Below are 24,133 nucleotides of genomic sequence, written 5' to 3' on the forward strand. Positions count from 1 at the left end.
AGATTTCCCTATTTGCTCGTTTCTCGTCCTCGTCCGTGCAACCATCCACTTCGCATACGCAACCTTCTTTGCTTCCACTTTGCCTTGAACTTCTCCATTCCATCATCAATCCCCTCGGCGTCCACCAAAGTTACCCTTCGACACCTTTAGCACCTCTTTAGTTGCCTCCCTAATACAACTAACTATCTTATTCCACATACTTTCTGCTTCCCCACTACTTCTCCAAGCTCCCATCGCCGTCAATTTCTCCCCAATTACACGGGGGAAGTCAGGTGTCAAACCTCCCCATTTAATCCTAGGTTGGACATGTACCTTCTTCCTCTGCCCTCGCTTAATCTCCAAATCCATCACCAAAAGCTTATGTTGAGTAATAAGATTCTCACTCGGAATAACTTTGCAATCCTTACACGGGCCTCTATCGCCTTTCCTCATAAGCAAGTAATCTATCTGAGTTTTAGCCATTGCGCTACGGAAGGTAATCAAGTGATCATCCTTCTTCGGAAAGCACGAATTAGCTATCACCAACTCAAAAGCTCTAGTAAATTCCAAGAGCAAGGTGCCACCACTGTTTCTAACCCCAAAATTACTTTCGCTATGCACATCGTCTAAACCACTAGGAATTTCCCCAATGTGTCCATTGAAATCTCCGCCAATGAAAATCTTCTCGGTGATGGGCGAACCTCCCAAAATCGCATCCAATTCCTCCCAAAAACGCGTCTTGACCTCCTCGTCTAAACATGAATACAGAGCATAGCCACTAACGATGTTCAAAATTAGCCCTCCAACGACTAGCTTTGCCCTCCAACGACTAGCTTTATCGCCAACAACTGATCGTTAAACCTCCGAACGTTTTCCACTTGCTCCCTCAGGTCTCCATCTACTAGAATGTCTACCCCATTCTTGTTTCCCGGACTTCTTGAGTACCAAAGTTTGAATCCATCCCCTACCCACCTAGTCTCTTGAATGCAGGCTATATTGATCTTCCTCTTCTTCAGGATCTTCACTAGCTCAATAGACTTTTCGTACAAAGTCCCTATGTTCCAAGACCCTACTCTCAGTCTGTCAACCCCCTTAATCCCATAAGCACCCCTGCCCTTAGCCCCCGACCCTAACCGAGGACATGACCCTAGTCTATCATCTCTTACCAAGCTGGCCACTAAAGCTGAAGTATGGTAAACAACAAGTAGATAATACAACAAATCAGTTAATACACGATGATAAAACTAACACGAGCAGTACCTATAATATTTTATGGGGGAAAAATCAAAGGAAGATTCTGAAGTTCACAGGCTTTCAACAATAAACTACAACTAGATTCTGAACGAGATATAAACAAGTGAAGAGATAAAGACGCCAATATATTCTACAAAGAGCAAGAGTGGGACAGACCTGGTACCACTGCGAGGTTTTAAAATAGCAAGAAACCTGAATTTGGATGTCGCTGGAAGTTTCTGGAAGTCACCGGATATAGTTTCCACTGGAGATATCTGGTACCGAAAAGTACGCCAGAGAAATATACGGTCTAAGTTCAGAGATCTCCGGAGAAGCTTAAATCCTCGGAATTCTCAAGAAGAAGGAAAAAGAAACAGAGTGACAAAAATATGGATGCAAAAGGACTAATTGTTAGCTCCAGTAGAGATGATTAGCTTAAGACTAGGGAGCTAATGAAGCTCAAAAAACTATTAGGTGAACAGGTAATATTGACCCAACTATTAATGCAAGAGGCATCAAGGGAATGGGAAGGAGTTGATAGTCCATCGAAGCATTTTCTGTTCCTTACATTCCAGATTATCCAAAAAATTGCAGCAGGTATCATCTTCCAGATTTTCCTGATGGTGTTGTCAACTTTCCACTAATTTCAATCTCAAAACGCTTCTTTGATGCTGTATGGCATTACCCAACTAAGCCCAAATAAAACATAATTCATAGATCTGTTGCTGCTGAGTAGTGCAGGAATAAATGACTGTTTCTGCTTCTTTTTGGCATATATAACATCTATTAACAATGTGAAAATTCCTCCAGAAAAGGTTGTCTTGTGTTGGGCATGCTTCATAAAGTGCAGTCAAACTGAAGCAAATGATTTTAAGGGGTAGCTTCGTCTTCAAAATTATCTTCCGTAGCCAGTGATCAGTGATTTCATTGTGAGCTCTTTGACAACTTGTCACTAAGTATTTCCCTGCATCTGCAATTCTCCATTTAACCTGGATTTTTTAGAAGCCATTTAGTGTAGCTAGCAATCTGATCAAGTCCTGAAGTTCCCAATCTGCAAATTCCTTCTAAACATAATGCTCCATGTGGTGCCATCTCTATTTTGAGATTTTGATGAGTCTGGATGACAGGCTAATTGGATAAGAGCAGGGCAGTCATCCATTAAAATTGTGTTGCACAACCACTTGTCCTTCCAGAATCTGACATGATGTCCTTTCCCTACTGCAAACTGCTTATGCTGTGAGAATTCCTCCCATAGTTTACAAATGCTTTTCCAAAACTCTAACCCCATGTGGTGCTCTTGATAAACTGGTGCTCCAGTGACTTTGTACTCCATATTTGGCATTGATAACCTCCTTCCATAAGGTCAGCTCTTCCTGTGTGTTCTCTGTAGCCATTTCATTAGTAAGCCTTTGTTATGTGGAGTCGGATGCCCACATCCTAGATACCCTGTCCACCCTGGTGCTTTGGAAGTAGACTTTAGGCCATTTCACCAGGTAAAACTGGTGTCCATTGTTCTTCCCTTCCCATAGAAAATTCCTCCTGATGTTATCAAGTTATCTCAGTATCTTGCTAGGGATAGGACAAAGTTACATACAGTAAGCAGGAATATTGTCAAGGACATTGTTGATCAAGATGAGCTTACCACCCATTAAGAGACATTGCATCCTCCAGGATGCTACAAAAAAACAAATTGGCTCTAGATTTTGAGGAGGTGGCTAGAAGGGAGGAGATAGGCTGGAGGCAAAGATCAAGAATATAATGGCTTAAACAAGGGGATAAAAATACTAAGTACTTCCCCAAAATAGCCACAACACATAAAGATCTAATTCCATTGACAACTTGACAGTGGGTGATAATATTATCGGTTATCCAATAGAATCAAGGAGGCCATCCATAGATTTTACCAGAATATTTACAAGGAATCTGAAGTGTGGAGGCCAAAATTGTTGCTTAACAATCCTACATGTTTAACTAAGGAAGAACACAAGTGTCAAAGACATTTTGAAGAGAAGGAAATACTGGACAGTATCAAGCTATATGCAATGGAAAAGGCTCGTGGGTCGGATGGCTTCCCAATGTCTTTTTTATCTTGACTTTTGGGATCTGCTTAAAGAGGATATTAAGAATTCTTTGCATGACTTTCATGTTAATCAAAGGACTGAGAAAAGCTTCAATGCAACTTATGTGGCTCTCATTCCTACGAAAGCAGGGGCATCAGAACTGAAGGATTTCAGTCCAATAAGTCTGATCACCGGCATCTTCAGCTACTGACTAAAGGGCTGAAAAAAAGTGGCAGACAGGCTAGTCAACAAGCATCAAATGACATTCATAAAAGGGAGGCAGATTATAAATGTTGTACTCATTGCTAGTGAGTGTGTGGACTCTAGAATGAAAGGAGATGAACCCGGTGTCATGTGTGAGCTAGACATTGAAAAGGTTTATGACCATGTTAATTGGAAATTCTTGGTGAGTATACGCAGACAAATGGGATTTGGAGAGAAATGGTTGAGCTGGATCAATTTTTGCAACACTACAGTCAAATTTTCTTTTTTGGTGAATGATGAACCAGTTGTTTTTTTCCCATTTGCAGGGGTCTTAGACAGTTATCTAACCTCTTTTTATGCTTTTTTGAGCCGAGGGTCTTTCGGAAACAGCCGTCCTACCTTGGTAGGAGTAAGGTCTGCGTACACTTTACCCTCCCCAAACCCCACGTTGTAGGATTTCACTGGGTTGTTGTTGTTGTTGTAGGGTTCTTAGACAGAGAGATCCTCTATCCCCCTTTATTTTTGTATTCACAATGGAAACATTTGATAGTATGATGAGGAGAGCAATTCAAGACAGATGGATCACTGGCTTTCAAATAGGACAAGGAAATACGTCATCTACTTTATGTAGATGATACAATGAATTTTTATGAACCTACTGAGGAACAGATAAGCCACATTAGATTGTTACTTATGTCTTCGAATCCACTTTTGGCCTGAAAGTAAATTGGGGAAAGAGCAATCTTTTCCAATTAAGAAGTTGCTCAACATCCAGAGTTTGACAGATATACTAGGCTGCAAAGTGAAACATCTGTCTACAGTTTATTGGGCATGCCTCTTGGCTACCAACATAAAGAGACAGTGATATGGGATGGCGTAAGGCAGAAAAAAGATTGACAAGGTGGAAGACTCAATACTTATCACTAGAAGGAAGACTCACTTTCATGAAATCAGTCCTTGATTCTCTACCTACTTATGTAATGTCTCTGTTCCCCCTTCCCCAGAAGTTTTTGAAGAAACTTGACAAATTCAGAGGGATTTCCTTTGGCATGGTTGTAAGAACTATGGATACAATCTAGTGAAATGGGAAGTTTGGGCATCGAAAACCTAAAGAGACAAAATGATGAAAAAACAGGCTCTATGGAAGGACGTAATCAAGTGCAAATATGGTGAGAACAACCCTTGGTGTAGTAATGACAGCTCTTTACCTTATGGAATTGGGTTATGGAGAACAATCAGAGACCTTTGGCCAATGATAAAAGAGAACATGGTTATTAAAGTGGGAGATGGGAGAAAAACAAATGTTGGGGAGATGCATGGAACAACCAGATCCCTCAGAAAGATATTTTTCCGAACCTACAACAATTTTGAAGCAATTGTCAAAGAGTGTTGGACTGAACAGGATGGGATCTATCTTTTAGGAGACTCTTGAATGATTGGGAAGTGGATAGGGTGGCCAACCTACTCCATGAAATAGGGGGCTACACAGGAACTACTCCAGACTCTATGAGATGGAAGCACAAAAAGTATCGGAATTTTTAAAAGGGCCTATGAAATAGTTAATGCACAACAAAACAGAAGACAACAAGATTTATGGAACCATGTCTGGAAAAACATAGCACCAACTAAAGTAAAACGTTTCACATATATGGTAGTCAGAAAAGCTTGTTTGACACTAGAGGTTTTGAAGAAAAAACAGGATTCTAGTATCCAGATGTCAACTTTGTGGGGAAACAGATGAGACAAATAGTCATGTTTTCTTGCATTGTAAATTCACTGTACAATTAAGAATTTTTGTTTTACTCTCACAGACACAAAATGGACCATGCCTGAGCACACTGCAGATCTTCTGAGTTGTTGGATTAGAAGAGGTGGAAGCAAGAGCCAGAAGAGATGGCGGAAACTCATTCCACACTGCATCTGGTGGACTGTGTGGAGAGAGAGAAATAACAGATGTTTTGAAGATAGGTCCAATTTCATTCATAGAATTAAATGGAATTGTATTGTATGTTTCATTTTTTGTTGTAAAGAAACACATATAGAGGAATTAGAACTTGTAGATCTGTTAGGCTCTCTCTGTAAGTAGTTTTGTCGTTATTCTCTTCTTTTATTCCTGTTTTGAAGGTCTCCAGCATATCCTTAATGCTGAGGAATACAACATTACCAGTTTTAAAAAAAATCAGGTTCTTTGTATGTTTCCTTCGATATTCACCTTGGATCAAGAACTTTTGGGCATGATCCTTTGCCATACATTAGTATATGGCCTATCTCTCTATCATAAGCATCCTCTGGCTAACTTCTTCTCCTTAATTACTTAGATTTGTTGAACATCACTTTCATTGTTGCCTTTTGTATTTACACACTGAGTTTTGCAATTTTGAACCTGAAAGCCCTTATGTTTTGGTCAATTTATACACAATTCCTATTTTTTTGTTGACTCAATGATTGATTCTTTAAAGAAGCCATGATGTCTTTGTATCTTCATATTTATGCCCAATTCATCAAAGAACCAGGTTCCTTAGTTCTGCAGTACTTCTAGAACCTGTTTCTTCCATCATATATCAATGTCACTCTTTTTCAATTGGTCTTCTTTTATTCATCACATCTTAGTGGATTTCAGGTTTCATGATGTCTCCCATACTCCCTCTTGATAGGCTTTCAGTAGGAGGGGTTCTTCTCTTTTTTCATGTGTTAAAACCTCTTCTGTTATTTCCCCTACCCTAGCCTCTCTCCTCAACTCAGAGAGGAATTGCAGGAACCCCAACTGACTTAGGTTCCTACAGACAGCCTCAAACAGAGTGAGAATCAATATTACATATCTCAGTTGATCAACTTCAGCATCACAGAAGGGTAAAGTGTCATCAATCAACTCCAGCATTACAGAGTGTCATCAACATATAGTAACTGGGTCATATTATCTGCCCTGTTATTAACCTGAAAACCTCTTATCCACCCATTCAGATTAGCCAGCTTCAACATGTTATTTATCCCTTCTATGCTATAATAATTAGAGAAGGGACAGAGGGCCCCCTTTTCTAAGGTCACTTCGTGAAGGAAAAAAAATTCAGGTGGACTATTGACTAGAATGGAGAACCTCACTGTGCTTGTGCAAAAGGAAATCCAGTTGAGCCACTTCCAGCCAAACCCCATGCCCTTATATCTGGATGAGGAAGTCCCAATTAATATGATCATAAGCTTTCTTTTGCATAAAATTTTGGGAATCTTCATTTGTTGTCTTGTGTCCACAACTTGTTGGAGCTGCACTCATAATCTGGCTACCCTTAATGAAGGTCGTTTGTTGTTCATCTACCAATTTGTCCATCATGTTTTTTAACCTTTAGTTAAGACTTTGGAATAAGCTTTCTTTTGCATAAAATTTTTGGATTCTTCATTTTTTAGTCTTGTGTCCACAACTTATTGGAGCTGCACTCATAATCTGGCTACCCTTAATGAAGGTCATTTGTTGTTCATCGACCAATTTGTCCATCACGTTTTTTAACCTTTAGTTAAGACTTTGGAGATTATCTTATAAACATTGTCAATAAGACTAATTGATCTGAAATCCTTCAAACTTTTGCCACCATTCTTCTTAGGAATTAATGCCACATAAGCATTAAAACTTTTTCCCAAAGAAATCCTGAGATATCATTCGCCATAGTCAGCATCATATCCACCTTCAGTATCTCACAGGAAGCTTGAAAAAATCCCATGGAATACCAATAGGGGCAAGGTACTTTGTTGCTGGCAAGGTCTTTCTAACTATCCCTCTTCTTCAGTTACTTTGGAGCAATTTTGATAGTGAAAATCAGGCCTCTAAGTCTCTGTTTCTGTGTAAAACCTTGATAAAAGGATAGGATTTCTCTTTTGATGTCATCTGCATTAGTCGCCACTTCTCCATTGACTTCCAAACTGTCTGTGTTGTTGAAGCTCCTGTGTGCATTTGCCACTCTGTGAAAAAAAATGATATTCATGTCCCCCCTTGTTTCAACCATAACGCCTTAGATCTCTTCCGATTCCTCATATCTTTCTATTTCTTTAAATTCCATTGACAAATTTTCCTTTAACAACAGCTCACCATTAGTAAGGCTTCTGGTCCTGCGCCCTATCCAACTCTTTTCAGCATAAAAGAGCTTCAAAAGTAGGAGGGTTGGATTCAGATAAAGCACCTGATTTCTGTCTGCCTCACAGAAAATCAGGGTGTCATCTACATAAAGCAAATGAGAAATGTGGACAGTGGTCCTTCCTCCCACATCAAAGCCATTCAGCCACTGCTTCTCCTTGGCTTTGTCCAGCAAACGTTAGTTCTTTTCTGTGTGTTTCGCCTTTAACAACTGTGATCTCAATTTAGAGATGGTAGAGACAGATAAAATAAATCTTAATTAGCATGTAACTGATTGTTACTTATTGCAAGTCCTTCTTCAATGAGTGCAGAATATGCCACCTCTTGATCTATACATGTCAGATTGTCTGCTAATTATTTACTGAAGATGCAGTGACAAGGAGGAGTACTATAGAATACTTAATCCAAAAAAAGAGAGGAGGAAAACCATGAATATTATTACCAAAATGGCTGTAAATGTGTAGTTGCCGGAAAAGTGGGATTTATATCAGAAGGCAGGGTTATCTATTCCAGTGTGTTCTTGTCCTTCTACTTGCGGGTTTCCTGAAGAGTAAAATTCATCCTCATTTCTTTCTTCAACAATTAGGGTGGAAACACTTCATTAAGCCTGGTGAAAATGATTAAAAAATCATGTATTCTGCTAATAGCTTTTCTAGGTTCTTTTAATGGCGGTGATGACTGTATTATCCTGATAACAATTTCTATCTTTGTCAGTTCCAAGATGTAAAACATTTCTACAGCTTCTTATCCAATTTTACCTGATCCTTATTCTATCCCTGAGACCTAAAACCTTAGTAGCTTGCCTTTGGAAGATGTTTGAGGTTGTCGTTGTTGCTTATCTTATGGGTGCAATCTCTTTTTCTTCCCTTTTCTGGTGTAGAAGTTGCAGGACAGATTCGAAACACAGTCGCAGATATTCTTTTTTCAGAACCGAGATAATTAGTCCTCAAGTCAAAATACTGATTGAATCAAATTGGTGAGGATAACGCCTTACCTTTTGAGAAACATAGTCATCAGTTCTTTGGTGAGTAGTTGAATGAGGGTTCTGTTTGTTTTCTTTCTCTGTATGGTTAACTTTGAAAGTTTTATCACAAGAATGCTATAGCAAATGTGGTTCTATTTTGATTTGCTATATTTTTTAGTGGTTTTATGAACTCTCATGTGTAAGGTCTTCCTTTTTGGTGTATATATTGAGTGGAATGCGTCAAACCTATACTTCTGGTGCTTGTCTGAACAATGAAGGATATCTTTTATGAGATTTTACTGATCTCTGTATTCGTAGCGGATTCATATAGCTGAGTTCAAGTAGTTTGGGATTATGGTAGTTGATTTATTGATATTGGAATTCATTATAGCCAACCTCAATTAGATGGGGATTGAGGCATAGTTAATTTTTATTGATCTTGGTTATTTTTCTGGTGGCTGATGCTAATGTTGGCTTGTGGGTCAGGCACGTGATCATTCCTTTCCGTTGGTCGAAAAGCCAAATTTACTTCAAATGGTTGAATCTGGGGGATGTCCACCACCTATGAACATCACATCCCAATTTCCTGTGAATAATGTCCTAACACACACCTCCATTGCCAATAGTGGAAGCAACTATAAGTCAAATTGTTATTCATTTGCAGGCCACTCAGGTATTCGTCTGTCCATATCTATATGGTGCTATATTCATATCCAGGTCTGTTTTCAATAATTAGGTCTCAGCGAGATAAATAGATTTCTATTCCATCTACAGTATACCTCTCAAATTGCGTAAGAAAGTGAAAAGTGGTGTTGCAGTTGAAGAGGAATATTTCTGTGTAGTCATAACTAAGTTGCTTAGATAACGAAGTTATAGAGAATTTATGTCTGTGGTGTTAAATTGCTCTTGTGTTCCCTGTGGAATTGTACTCTCTAATATCGACAACAATGTGTTAGGAGTTGCAATTTATCGCGGCTATCTAAAAGGGTTAGAGAAAGCTAAGGCCTCTCTAGTTATTGGCATCACTAACAAATAACATGTTTTTGTAGGCAAGCAGCTAGAACCTATGCAGCAGAATGAGGGAAATAGAGCATCTGTACAAAATTACTGAAGGAACTTTTTTGTAGAGGAAAGTCAAACGTCATTCCTGTTCACTTTGTAAGGTAGGATACATCCGCTGACTGGCCATGCTAAATGGTGGGACTAGTCCACCCTAAGCTTCTCCAATAGATTCGAGAAATGGCTCCATAATGGAAGACGCAGTGCTAGTTCTTCCTTTGATTAGATTCTCTGGTACATGAAGGTTTTTTTTCTCTCTTGTCTCAGAAAACTAACTGCCAACTGTACATGATCTTCCATACAAAAACATCCTTGAGGATGTAGACCCTAGTGACTCATCAAGATATTTCAGATATCCTTTTGGATAATCATTTTGTACAAAGAACGTCAATCACTAATGATATTAACTTTTGTTAATGCCCTTAGTCTTGGAAAATCGTGGGAACTATCATTACAATCTTATTTTTCCTAGAGATTTCATTATTGTTTTGGCTTAGTTTAGATATTCTATCTGTCATAATTTTGGAAAAAAGGAAATACCAACTTGCTGATAGGGGCTTTTTTGGTTGACAATTTTGGTCTTTATGTTTCTAAGTTAATATTAAGTGGCAACTTCCGAGTGTTTGGAATCCAGCTGCTAGCAATACTCATTGTTATATTGCTATTATGGGAAGTTTGGTGGTAAGTGGCTTTGTTCTGCTATTCAAAACATATACTTTGTTCCTAGTGGAAAATTGCTTTATTTTCTTTGTTTATAATGCTAATATGAAGAGTCTCAAATTGTTGTTATGGTAATGACTAATGATAGATATACATGTGTTTCATTCCCCTGAAAGGTCCATTTACTGGAATTGATCAAACATAGTCTCATAATGTGAAAGAAAATTAAATTGGAGGGAGTAGCCATCAAGATTCTTGAAGAAAAAGACAGTTATTGGCTGCTATGGCCTAGGCATAGATATTTTCTATGGCATCCTTTACCCATAGACAGATATTTTATACTCAAAATATCTACTTGAAAAGTTAATTGGGGGGGGGGGGGAAGCAATACCAATACCCATTTTACAATTTTTTATACCACACAAGTAGGAATACAAAAGGATAAGTAAGAACCCATAACTAGATCTAATTGTAGTTTTTTGTTCCTAGCTACTACAATAATTATTTGACTATTTTACTAAATGTTAAATACTATCATTATTCATGAAGTCTACAAAACTCAACAACCAATGTTGGTAAGGACCTCACAAGTAACCCTAACCCTACTTTCGTACATTTGAAAAGAAAAATCTAAGTCAACAAGGGACAGTCCAAAGGGATCACTATAACTATATTTTTGCAGTGTACAATTTCCAATCCCAATACTACTATACAATTCAGACTTGCTATGAAGAAAAAGGAAAGAAAAAACTAAACAGAGGCAGCGCCAACATATAGTAATTTCACATAACTTTTACTTTGTCATTGCACCAAAATTAAAAGTGGTTGAATAGAGAAAAAACTGTAGCATTTATCTTGTACTATACATCTCATATAATCTACTAAGGAAACATAACCAAATGGTCATTTGTTTGGACTTACTGATTAAAAAGTTGTTGCATATACTCATGTACTTCTGATGTTTATGTAAGTAATGTTTAGTTATTATTATTTTAGTGGATTGTCCAAATGGAAGTTTGGTAAAAGAAAATTTCCAAGACACGTCTTGACAAGTTTGATGGTTTTGGCCAAAAAAAAAAGAAAAAGGATGAAAAATACTACATGACAATGAAAGAAAAAAGAGTGCAGAATCTTATGCAAATGACATAGTTATGATATCATCACCCACTTGAAAAAAAAAAGTGAAAATTCCCTTTTGGAGAATCTCTTAACTTTTCTCTTTACACTTTACACCACGCTTGTTTACTTTTTATGGAGATTGTATGTACATATCCAGGTGAAAGTTCCATTCCTTTTTTAAATTTAATTTTTTTCAAAATATGCTTTCCTTTATTCAGTTGAAGTGCACTTACCTCACGTTTTTAATCATTTTTTAACCTTGGAGTATCATAATGATAATCGACATTTAATGGTTCTATTTTGTTTGCATATGCTCTCTCATTAATTCAAGCAATTTAGTCTATTTTACTGTATATTTTAATCAAACTTAGGATGCGGTTTGATGGAACTAAATGGGGGAAGGTTAAATATAATTTCTTTTAAGTTCTGGGGTGAGGCAACCTTAAAATGCCAATTAATCTTTTCTTGATATAACTTAAACGAGAGATTTCATGTTCGAGTATTGTGAATTAAATTATCTCTGGTAAGAGTGTTTTAATTAGAAGTAAAACTAGTTTTCAATGCAAATTTGAATTAGTCGGGTCTCAAAATAGGTATCGAACATCAAAGTTGGATTCAAGATTTAAGCTCTATTGATTTAATTTTTAAGATTCTTAGCATTGAAACCGTTTGTATTTTATAATTATAAACTCAACCTATTATTTGTTGTAGTTTCATTAATAATTTTTTTACACCGAGTGAAAAAATTAAGATTATATAGTATAAATAGGGTAATTTTTTTTTGAATATATATAAATTATTGGTTTTTTTCCCACATAACTCATACTCCTAGACTATAGTGTAACTGCAAAGGATGCTTAAAAGAATTACATTATATATTATATGGTGTATTTATCCATACTATATAATTATGTAATTCTCATTGTGTCAAGTTTGTTACTAGGAAATGAGAAATTAGAAGTAATGTATTTAGGTTATTATCAGCTTCATATTAATTGGTAGTGTCAACTAAGTTTTGTTCGAAAACCATAAATCTTTGGTAGACCAACTAAAGGTTTCTTCCAACTCCATGTTTTATAAAAAAAAATCAATATATAAGAAACGTAATCCAAAAGAAAATATATTTTTTGAAGAAAATTGGTGGGTAGGGGAATTCAAATTGTTTACTTCAACCAAATAATTGAGAGATGGAGTAAACAAAGAAAATGAAACAAATTATATATTTAGTAACTTTTCAATTTTAATATTCCTTCTATGTTTAAAGATCATAAAATTTCGAAGAATATTTTGATATATTACACACATTTTTTAAAATATAAAATTTAAAAGTTTCCCTTATCAGTATTTTCAAAGGCTTTTTTAGGAGTATAAAATTTAAAACGCTTCAAGGCACAAATAAAAGGAGTAGATTCATCAACATAGAGACTACAACAACAATGGCCCCTTCCAAAGTCCAAGGCACCTTCAGTCAAACATCTAAGCCAAGGCTGCATTAGAACTCTTGCTTGGCTTATTTGTGGATATGCAGGTACCCCCCGGATCAGTAGACAACACTGGAACCATCCAACCAGTTGTTCAAGTCAGGGCTGCACCACATACAAAATGCATATTACACCTATTCTGTCCCTCAGCTTCCTTAACTACAATCCCAAGCAAGCTGGCTGCTATGGCTACATTTACTTCCTATCATTTCATCCCCCTTAGCTACGATTGTTGTTGCTGCAACTTTCCTTGGACCTACTTGGTACGACATGTCTAAAAAGAGCAAAGATGAAAAGAATTTCCCTAACCCATGCGAGATAGAAGGTTCGTATACTTGTTCTTTCTCAATGTAGCTATGCCTGAGTCGTAGCATAATTGAATAGGACTAGTGTAGGCTACTTTCTTGTATTCTCATGGAAGGGGAGAGTCTCCCTCATTTATGCTTTCTTAGTTGATTTGTACCGAGAGGAGTCCTCTCACAGGTTTAATGTTTTCTAGTTATAGTTAGTCTCTTTTTTGTATTGGGGATGAGTTAGCCGACCTTAATAGGTTAGCAGACTTATGAACCACCATAGGATCGGAGGTAAGGTTTATGTCCCCCTCCTTGTATTTTATTTTGATTATTTATGTTAAGGCTTGGGGGTGTTGCTCAACCCCTGACTGTGCACGAGAGATGGGAGCCTCGTGTAGGGTCTGTTCCCATAAAAAAAAAAAAAAAAGGAGTAGATTCATAAGGCATAATGCCCTATAATTTGGGCCGTAAGTCAAGGGCATAAAAACATAAGTTCCAAGCGTAAAAATGTATGTCCCCGATGTTAAGTTTGATTTTTATCATTTTAAAAGTATTTTTGCTATAAAATCATGTCTTATTATTAATATAATGATATTCATACTTTATGCTGTCATATTTTCATGTTGTAGTGATTTTCCTTATAATATATAAATAAACAACTATTGATTTGAAATCAGAAACCCAAATTATATAATTAAATGTTCTATTTAATTTTTATCTTAAAATTTTAAATTAATAAAAAAAAATAAAAAAGTTATTTTTAAAAATAAATAATTTGAGACGGTAACGAGGAGTTTGGCATGTATTGATAGAAAATTTGAATGGGTGAAACTTCCTTTTGTTTGTTGAGAAAAAACAAAGCTGCAAACAACTACCCTTTTCACTTTATTATTACCGTATTACTTAGTACTCTCTTTATTTCATATCAATTAAATTTGTGAGGTAATATATATATATTAAAAAAAATATTTAATGATTATAATTTAAATTATATTTTTTTATTATTGTCCTTTATAAAATCATAAATATAATTTTTCAAGTAGTGTGATAGAAAATATAAAACTTTAATAAATGAAAGGGCAAATATGAAAAAAGTTTCAAGCATCCATCTTGAACTTTGAACAATTCAATTATTTTGAATAATGAAAAATCCCTCAAAAATTCAATTAATTTGAAATAGAGGGAGTATTATGTATTAAAGTGTTTTGATTAAAAAAAATGCACTGTATATTAAAAACGAACTATGGATGTAATATAAATATATTACATTATGTATAAAAATAATTTTGCATGCAATATAGATGTATTATAAGTGTCTTAAAATATATTAAGCTTATTTTAATAAAAAAAAAATAATATATATTAAAAGTAAATTATACATACAATATAAATATATTAAAATTATATAGGTATACATAAATATTTTTGTCGAAAAACCGAAGAACCTTTTAGAATTAAAAAAGAGAAGATAAATGGGGCCATGAAATAAATGGGCATCTTCCTCCGTGCGCTGCGAATTCAATGGGCCCATACGATGTGCGCTCATTCACATCATCCTCAAGACCTCGACCAACTACTTTCCAATTTTTTTGGATGAAAAAATAATTATTGATTTTAGTGATATTTTTAATTTATTATTATTATTTATAGTAATATTATGATAAATATGTAAAGTATTAAAAGTGAATTATGCATAATATATAAATGTATTATAAGTGTTTTAAAATATATTATATTTTTTTGTAAAAAATTGACATAATGTATTATAAGTGTATTAAAGTATGTGATAAATGTATTATTCATGAATAAAACTTGATTATATGTGTTTTATAAATTATTCTCGCCAATATATATTATAATTGTATTATAAATGTACTATAAGTGTCAAGTGAAAAAAAATGTTATTGTTATAAATGGTAAATATTTTTTTAATATAGCATATTTATGTAAGTTTTCCTTTTATAAATTAAAAAAATTATCTAAATACATAATTTATTTTATTATATTTATTAAAAATATATATTATTTGAAAAGAAATTACAAAAACAAATAAATATGAACACTATTAAAAAGAATTAATTGGAAGAATAATATAGAAAAAAATTAATTAATATTTTCTTCATTTAGGAAAGTTGACAACTAATATGAGATAATTATTTTTTAGTATAATGATCAACTAATAATGGTGGGAGTATTGATGTGCAGAAATAGAGAATTAAACTAATAATGTCAATATTTAGATCGTGACATTGCAATTCAAATTATAACCAATTGTGTCAACTTTTATATTGTTGTATTCTACAAAATTTAATTATCAAGTTCAAGTCTATTATTATTTGTAAAGGTGTGATATTTTCTATGTAAAACAATTAGGAGTTAGTCTTTAAATACAATTTTTTATAAAGAGAAAATTTTATGTAAATTTTGTAATAAATACATGCAAAATTATTTCTATGGATTATTTGAAACGAGTAGCTCAGCAACCTACGGTTTTGACCACTTTAATATATTTAATTATAGACAGTTTTGGAACAAATACAGCTAATAATTTGGCCTTTAGGGTTACACTATTGACCACTTTAATGTATTCAAATTCTCACCAAATATCTTTTTGAAATTACTACTTCCGTTCCATATTAGATGAACATCTTATTAAAAATATTTACCTCATATTACTTGATCACTTACTAAATCAAGATAGAATTAATTAAATTTTTATTTTATTTTATCCCTACAATTAATATGACATTTTAACTGTAAACAATTCTCAATACTAGTTATTTCTATACTCTATTAAATTGCATTGATATAAACAAATAACAAAATAATAAAATCTTTCAATGTATTAATGATTTTTTAATCACCATATAAAATTAAAAATGTTCATCTAATATAGGACAGAAGTAATATTTATCTCATGCTTATTGATCTTTTTTTTTTTATGTGTGTTGGGCCACATGTTCACATAGCTAACGGATTGTGCCACATGAACTTTTAATTTTCTCATTAATACTTCAAGCCTTGGAAACAGCCTCTGGCAGTAACGCAAGGTAAGGCTGCGTACAACAGACCCTTGTGGTCGGGCCCTTCCCCGGACCCTGCGCATAGCGGGAGCTTAAGTGCACCGGGCTGCCCTTTATTAATACTTCAATTACTTTTAATTTATTTTCAACATTAGACAACTTATTCCCCTTCCGATCAATATCATGTGGACATTTTTTATTTTGTACTATAATTAAAAAATTATTAATAGATTGATTAATTTTATTATTTATTTATCTTTGTTTATATCAATGCACATAAAAATAAGTTGAAAAAATATATATAGGGTATAGGAATAAATAGTATTGAGAATCGTTCACATTCAAAAAGTTATATTAATTGTAGCGGTAAAATGATTTTTTTAAAATTAATACTATATGAATTTGTAAGTGATCAAGTAATATGTAATAACTATTTTTAATACAATGTCGGGATAATACATAAGTACCTCTCTGAACTATGACCAAAATCTCAGCGATATAACTTAACTTAATTAGGGTCCTATTACTCCCCCTTCTCCCACACCCCCACACCCAAATATATTTTAAAATAGAATTAATACACCATAAAAGTTGACATGGCATTGAGAACGTGCACATTCTCTTGAAGACAAGTAATGAGTGAAAAAATTGGACACATATTTTTTTTAATTGGTAATTTAATAATTAGTTAGTACACATAATTATTGATATTAAAACTTATATATATTTAGTTATTTTCATTTCTTTCTAAATTTATATATATTTAGTTATTTTTTATTTCTTTCTATCTAAAATATTTATTTTAATTTCTTCCCCACTTTAAACTTTTTTTCCTTTCATTAATTTCTTATCTTTTAAATTTTAAATATTTTTTAAAAATCATGTGTATTTTTTTTAAATAAATAACTTAAAAGTGTCCTCTAATTTTAACTTTTTAATCTTTTTTAATGTTTTATTTGATTTTTTCACTTATTTTGATATCCACTCGAAATTAACTTATTTTAAATACAAGGCATTTAAAATTAAATTTGAAATCAAATCAAAAGGAAAGATAAAGATAATAAAAAGAGTATATAAAATCAATAGAAAATTAAAGAGAAAAGACAATGAATGAAAGACAAAATAAAGTTAAAAAAGTTTAAATACAAGGGACATTTTAAAAAAAATACATGTATAAACTTAATTTAAATACAAGATAAAGAAAATAATAAGATTTAAAAAAATATTAAAAAATTTATTTTCTGACATGGCAAGCGCGTATTACAGCCAAGTTACTTAATTGAAGGTGTCACGTTAGCACAAAAAATGCATGAAAATACAAAAAAAATAAGTTTGGGGAGGAGGGGTAATAGAACCCTAATAAAACTAAGGTGTATCGCTGAAATTTCAGTTATAATTCAGAAAAGTACTTACACATTATTCTTAAAATGTTCATCTAATATGAGACAAAGAAAATAATAATTAAAAATGATTTAATAAATTATTTTACTCATTATGTCTTATGAAGTGGGTGAAATCAAACATAAACGAAGAAATAATATGATAGTGTTTTTTTTTTAGATTTTTGTGCCATGGAAGAAAAAGTAGTTCACACTCATTATCATGATTATCATTGGGAAGTTCTCCATCCCGTTCAGTTTTAAGGCGGAATCCATCGATGGCCACCTAAAGTTGGTATCATCTTTCACTTAGACACTTCAATTAAGCTTTATTCATTTTAGACATCTCAAATAAGCTTTTGATGTGTCATTTTGATACTTTGTGCTGACTTGGCACATTGCGTGTGCTGCACCCATTTTGAGCGCGTGAAGACCATTTTTTTCTAAAAAAAAATATTTTTTTAATTCTTTTTTCTTGTTCTTCTTCTTCTCCATTTTCTAGATGTTTTCCTCCATAACTTTGGACCTTGATTTTGTAATCTCATTGTCATTGTCTAGATCTAGTTCTTATTTTCTTTCTATTGTTAATTAATAATTGATTTTTTAAAAGTAAAGTAGAAAAAATTATATCTTTGTAAAATAAATTTTTCAAAATAGTTTCTTTTGATAGTGTTTCTTGAGAAGACAATATGGGTGGGAAGGAGTTGGGGTTGGGGTGGGTGGAGGTGGAGAAGACAACAACGACTGGGTGGGGTGGGTGAAGAAGACAACTAGGTGGGGGTGGTTTTTTTTTTTCGAAAATCACTTTTTTTAGAAGATGAATTTCTTTTTTTTTTAATTATTATTTGGGTAAAAATTGACATATGTCATCAAGTTAATGACCACTTTTTTTTTCTACTCAAAAGTCATTATTTTAAAATTATTTTTGATATATATGCCACATGTCTTCATTTAATTGGTCACTTTGACACATCATCGGCAAGTGTATTACATACACTTTAGATATTTGGGTGATTGTAAAAAAAGTATCAAAATGACACATCGGAACCTTACTTGAGGTGTCTAAAATGAACAAAGCTTAGTTGAGATGTATAAGTGAAAGTTGATGCCAACTTTAGAGGGTCACCGATGGGTTCCGCCCAGTTTTAATTATTTATTCTAGACTCTACTCGTTCTTTGAGATACAATAATTAATATGAACATTCTATCATAATAGACATTAATTGATATTTATATAATTTTAGTCTTGAGAAATAAAATAAGTAATTAATAGTATAGGGATAAAACATGAAAAAAATAGGTTTTACTTTTAATCTGTTATAAATGACAAGTAAAAGTAAAAATATATTTTTTATACATAGGGAATAAGTAAAATTGAACAGATGTAGTAAAAAAAAGTTTATTCTCGACATATGAATTAATGGAATATTTCACTAGGACTATTCAAAATCGAAGCGAAATCGATGGGTTATTAGTTTAACAGTTTCGATAACAATCTTAATTTTTTTAATTATCAGTTATCTATTCTTTAACCACTTGAGGTTTTTTCTTAACGAGTTAACCGACAACCCAATAGTTAATTAATAAATTATATTTATATCATTCGGTATATAAAGTTCTTGACTTAGAATTAGTTTCATACTTTTATTTTTAGTTGTCTCAAACTCTCGGTTATCCTACAATATGTCAATGCTTGCTTTTGAGAAAGATCCAACATGTCATGATGGTTCATTTGGTTTATCACCTTATTTCTAAATGACTTTCAATGATATTTTTATATCAAATCTTAACGGTTCAATCGACTATCAAATTGATAACGATCAATAACCGATAAACTGATAATCGATAAGTCAATATCTTAATGGTTCTATAACGGTTTAACGTGTCTACAAATCAATAATCAATAAGTCGAACTAATAAACTTTAAAATCTAAGTGAACCGATCGATAAGTAGCCCTAGGTTTAACTATACATATTACTTATCTACTTCTAAAAATATTTATCTCAAATTACTTGTTAATTGATAAAATTAAGATAGAATTAATTAAAAATTTCTTCCCATTTTGCTCTTAAAATTATTTCTTTTTGAAATATAAAAATTGTAAAGTTTCAAAAAAGTTTCTCCAATATTGTTAATCTTGGTATTGATAATTAACTAGATGACAGATAATGTGTATTTTTAAAAATAAAGGGTTAATTAGTAGGGGTGTGTATCGATCGGTTCGGTTTATCAATTTTTGATTTCTAAATACGCTAAATCGATAACCAAACCAATAAGATATTTGTTATCGATTTTTGTTTTTTAACGATTCGATTTTTTTGGTTTAACCAATTAGAAAAACTTTTAAAACAAATATACGAATCCTGGAGCCGCCGAGCAACTTGCAAACCCTTGCCGCTGAACCTAAAGTGGCAAAGCCTATAGGGTAAATACTAAGTACTAAATAGTATTATATAGTGATTAACTGATTATATATTTATATTAATATTTTTTGTTTGATATTTGTGTATGAGTAAAAAACTAAAAATTAAATTAGTAAACTATTATAGTTTTAATAGGTTATCGATTTATCCAATAGCCCAATATTATAAAATCAATACCAAATCAATAACCCAATAAATATTTTTTTATAAAACTATTAAATAATCGTTAACTTAATAACCCAATAGCAATAAACCAATAATACTTTTTTTAATTTAATTTATCAATCAATTTAATTTTTACACATTCTTATTAATTATTAAAAATATCCTTCTTATTTATGATTTCTTATTAAACATCTAAATGAGAAAGTGGATAGATAATATGAGACGGGAGGTAGTGTGTGCCAAAGAAGATAAAATTAGAATCCACGTCACAATAAAAGTTATCATCACTTCATAAATGTCATTTTCCAAAAAAAAAAAATTAAGGATAATTTAGATATCAAATAGAAAAATTGCTTCCTTACATCCCATAATGTCAATTTGTCAGCTGAATTAAAATGAAGATCCTAGTAAATGGTGCATAGTTATTATTAATCACAAAAGTTATAAGCCAAAAATGTTGTAAATTCTTATTTCCTCTGTCTTGTTTCAATTTTAAGAGGTAATTTGACCAATTAACAGAATTCATTTAAATTATATTCATTTAATATTTTAAAATACAAATTTAATTATTTAAAAATTATATAAAAATATTATAAATTATAATTTTTGTTATATCAATATAGTAAAATTACATATTAAAATATTAAATAATTTAATTTTCAAAAAATAAAATAGAATATATTAGAAGTATCTCAGTCCTATTCTAGTTGTCGTGTATCCAAAACAATAATCTATTGATTACGAATGTTAAATTAATGAAGACTTCTCATTTCCTCATAAACTACGTACTCCTTTACTTTCCTTTCGAATGTTGCTAAAATATTTATTCTAAAATATACTCTATTATTTATAAGATTAAGAATATAGAATTAATTATTTTTTTTAGTTTTTTTTAAAGTATTTTTTAAAGTAAATAATGATGATTAGTTTTTCCGTTTTGAATTATTTATTATATTTTTCTTTTACACGTCCATCGAAAGAACATTAATTATGAGGATTTAAAAAAAAATATTTTATCATTATGTATATCTTAGGATATAGTCTCTTTTTCATTAAATCTATTTATGCGTCATGGCTCTATAATTGAGGTGTTTGTAACTTTTATGAACAATTACTACACTGAGGGTAAAATAAGAAAAAATGATTAATTTTATCTTAAACTTTTAAAATGATAAATAATTTGAGATAAATGTTTCTTCCGTTCACTTTTACTTATTCATTATATTAAATAATTTTTTAATTTTACGTGTTCAGTTTAGAAAATCAAGAAATAATCGTTATTAACTATCAATGCATTTCTCAAAATATTATATTTGTTATATTCAATAGTTGATATAATAAAATTATCATTCTATTTATTGCTCGTTAAGGGTGTACCAAGTCAATAGTACTTGACAAATAAATATAGACATATAAAGTATTTTTAAAAATCATGACAAGTAATTTGAGATGAAGAGAGTAGCTTAGCCATACAGTAAAACCTCGATAAAGTAATATTCGACAAAGTAATAATCTTGCTAAATGAATATTTTTTTTCGATCCCAACTTGGGCCAGTTATATTAAAGTAATATTCTCGCTAAATGCATTAGATAATAATTAAAAATAAAATAAGGCCTAGAAAAAATATAAAGTAATAATTATTAGAATACATCAAGAATTTATATATATTTAATCAGTCAATAATACTTGACCAGTAATTATTTTTTTTAATCTGTAAGACTTGATTTCGTATCTTGACTTAAAACGTTCTAACCAATCAAAAAAGAAGCTAAATTCTGGATTAGTTTCAACATACATTTTTCTTGGATAATTTTCCCTGACATGTTCACTTTCTCTTGCATTTGAAGAAATCACTCGTACAAAACTTTCTCTAAATCAGGATATTTTGTCGATTTATGCCTCTTGGCATCGCTATTTTTCATCTCATTTGACAAATACTCTGCCGACCTTTTGAGAGTATGCGATATTGTTGATTGACTAATAGTCAAATCAAACATTTATTTCACCTATGCTTGCAAATCTTTTTGGCTAATAGTTGAATTCTTTTTTTTATGCTTATATATTGCGTTTCTTATTTTATTGGTTAAAGATGATTTTTGTACGTCTTTCAAATGATGAGAAGACATTATACTTGGATTATGATTTTTAACCATCTAGCTTTTTCCTTTTATAGTTAACATAAAATCTCTTCATATTCTATATATATGAATACAATTAGAAACATTAAACTTCACTAAATTCGTTTAGCTTTCCTAGATTTAAATAATAAATATGCAAAGACTACACTTTTTAGTTTTCTAGATTTAAACTTTTGAAATTCTTAATTCAAATATTTTTTTTCTTTCTTATGACACATACTGCAAAATACTCTTTAAAATAATAAATATTTATCGATAAATTACTAATCTCGATAACTGAATATTTTTTTTTAATCCCAAGCATGTGCATTTATAGAGGTTTTAATGTATTATGAATCTATAAGGCTAAATTAGTAAAAAGATACTTCTTATTTCTGAAGTCTTAAGGGGCATACATAAGGGACATAACTAAAACGGAAGAGTAAAAGAAATGTTGCAAAAAATATATTATATTTTTGAATTTATTTTGGAATAACAATAAAATTATTTTTATTTAATCTATAAGTTATATATTTAAATTATGAAGTCAATTATTAATATTTGTGTTAAAATAAATTATCGATATCACACCCTAAAAATGTGTCCTTTTGTTGAACCTTATGTAAATATAAAATATCTCGTGCACATACTATCTTTTTTTAAATTTATTTATATCGAACATTATTTGAGACGGATGATATTATCATGTGAGAAGAAAAGGGTGGAATCGAGAATATAAGGACCCACTCGACAAACTTTCTACATGAATTTACACATGATTTTTATTTATTTTTGAAATAAAAAAGTTATTTTTAGAAGCTGTATGAAAAAATATAAATACTCTTACTAGCTGTTAAGAAACTAAAATATAAATAAAAAGAGTTGGAGCCCGTTTGGATGAGCTTAAAAAAGTAACTTTTATGTATAAAGTGTTTTTAGAACTTTGAAGTGTTGAAAGTTATTTTTATAAATAAGCAGTTGAGTGTTTGGATAAAAGTGCTTAAATGAGAAAAATGATGTGAATTTTAGGGTTAAAAGAATAAAAAAGGTAGTTTGGAAATTTAGTTAAAATATAAGGGATATAAAAGTAATTTCTATGGTCAAAGAAAATGAATTTAAGCACTTAGAAAAAAAAAGTTAGGAATCCTAACTTTTCATTTTTGACTGACTTTAAAAACTTAATGGCTTAAAGTCAGGATTAGACAAACACGTCCAAAAGCTAAAAAAGGACTTTAAGTTGATTTTGACCAACTTAAAGCCCATCCAAACGGGTTCTTGGTTGCATTTATACATAAGGTAGCGTGTAATTTTCAGTGAACCAACTCATGTTTATTAAAAATTTTAAAAAATAGTAGGTAGGATTTTAATCTGAAATTTAAGAATGTTATATACGCCACAATAATATCAATATCATATTCATATTATTTATGATTCATAATTATACAAAGACTTTTGCTAGTTGGTGTATTAATAGTTGACGTTGTCTTTGACCAAAGAAAAAAAGAGAGTTAATGTTATCTAAATTATATCTCTCATAATTAATGAATTTTATTTGAATCAACTCGATTCTGGTTGCATTATTTGTATCTTTTGACTACCATTTAGATAACCTCGTGTTATTAACAATTAGAAAGTTTTTAATGTAATTTATATCTTACCATCAAATCTTAGAAGGCAACGGATGGTAAAATTGATTTTCCACATTTAATTTATTTCATTTTACTAGATTACCAATATACCACTAAAAAATTAATAGAGTGTTTAAATTATCGCGTTAATGTATTCATCACAAGATAAATAAAAATGGACTAAAAATTCATTCATGGTGCAATCCTATCAAGACTAGGAAATG

The 24,133-nt window shown here is 31.7% G+C and overlaps 1 protein-coding gene across 4 annotated transcripts in view; it reads left to right on the forward strand.

Moving 5' to 3' along the window:
* Window positions 1–10,044, forward strand: part of LOC129887248 (uncharacterized) — a 42,701-nt gene extending 32,657 nt beyond the window's left edge. For 2 of the 4 annotated variants that reach the window (XM_055962270.1, XM_055962269.1), the window contains exons 12-13: window positions 9,047–9,233; window positions 9,610–10,044. In XM_055962270.1, the coding sequence (XP_055818245.1) occupies window positions 9,047–9,233; window positions 9,610–9,671 (249 nt within the window). In that variant the 3' untranslated portion in view covers window positions 9,672–10,044. Of the gene's footprint in view, window positions 1–5,287; window positions 5,597–9,046; window positions 9,234–9,609 lie in introns of those variants that run through there. The other 2 variants (XM_055962271.1, XM_055962272.1) reach the window with 2 other exon arrangements.
* The last annotated feature ends 14,089 nt before the right edge of the window (window positions 10,045–24,133 follow it).

The sequence above is a fragment of the Solanum dulcamara genome, chromosome 4, assembly GCF_947179165.1.
Source record: "Solanum dulcamara chromosome 4, daSolDulc1.2, whole genome shotgun sequence".
In the NCBI taxonomy this organism is placed as follows: Eukaryota; Viridiplantae; Streptophyta; class Magnoliopsida; order Solanales; family Solanaceae; genus Solanum; species Solanum dulcamara.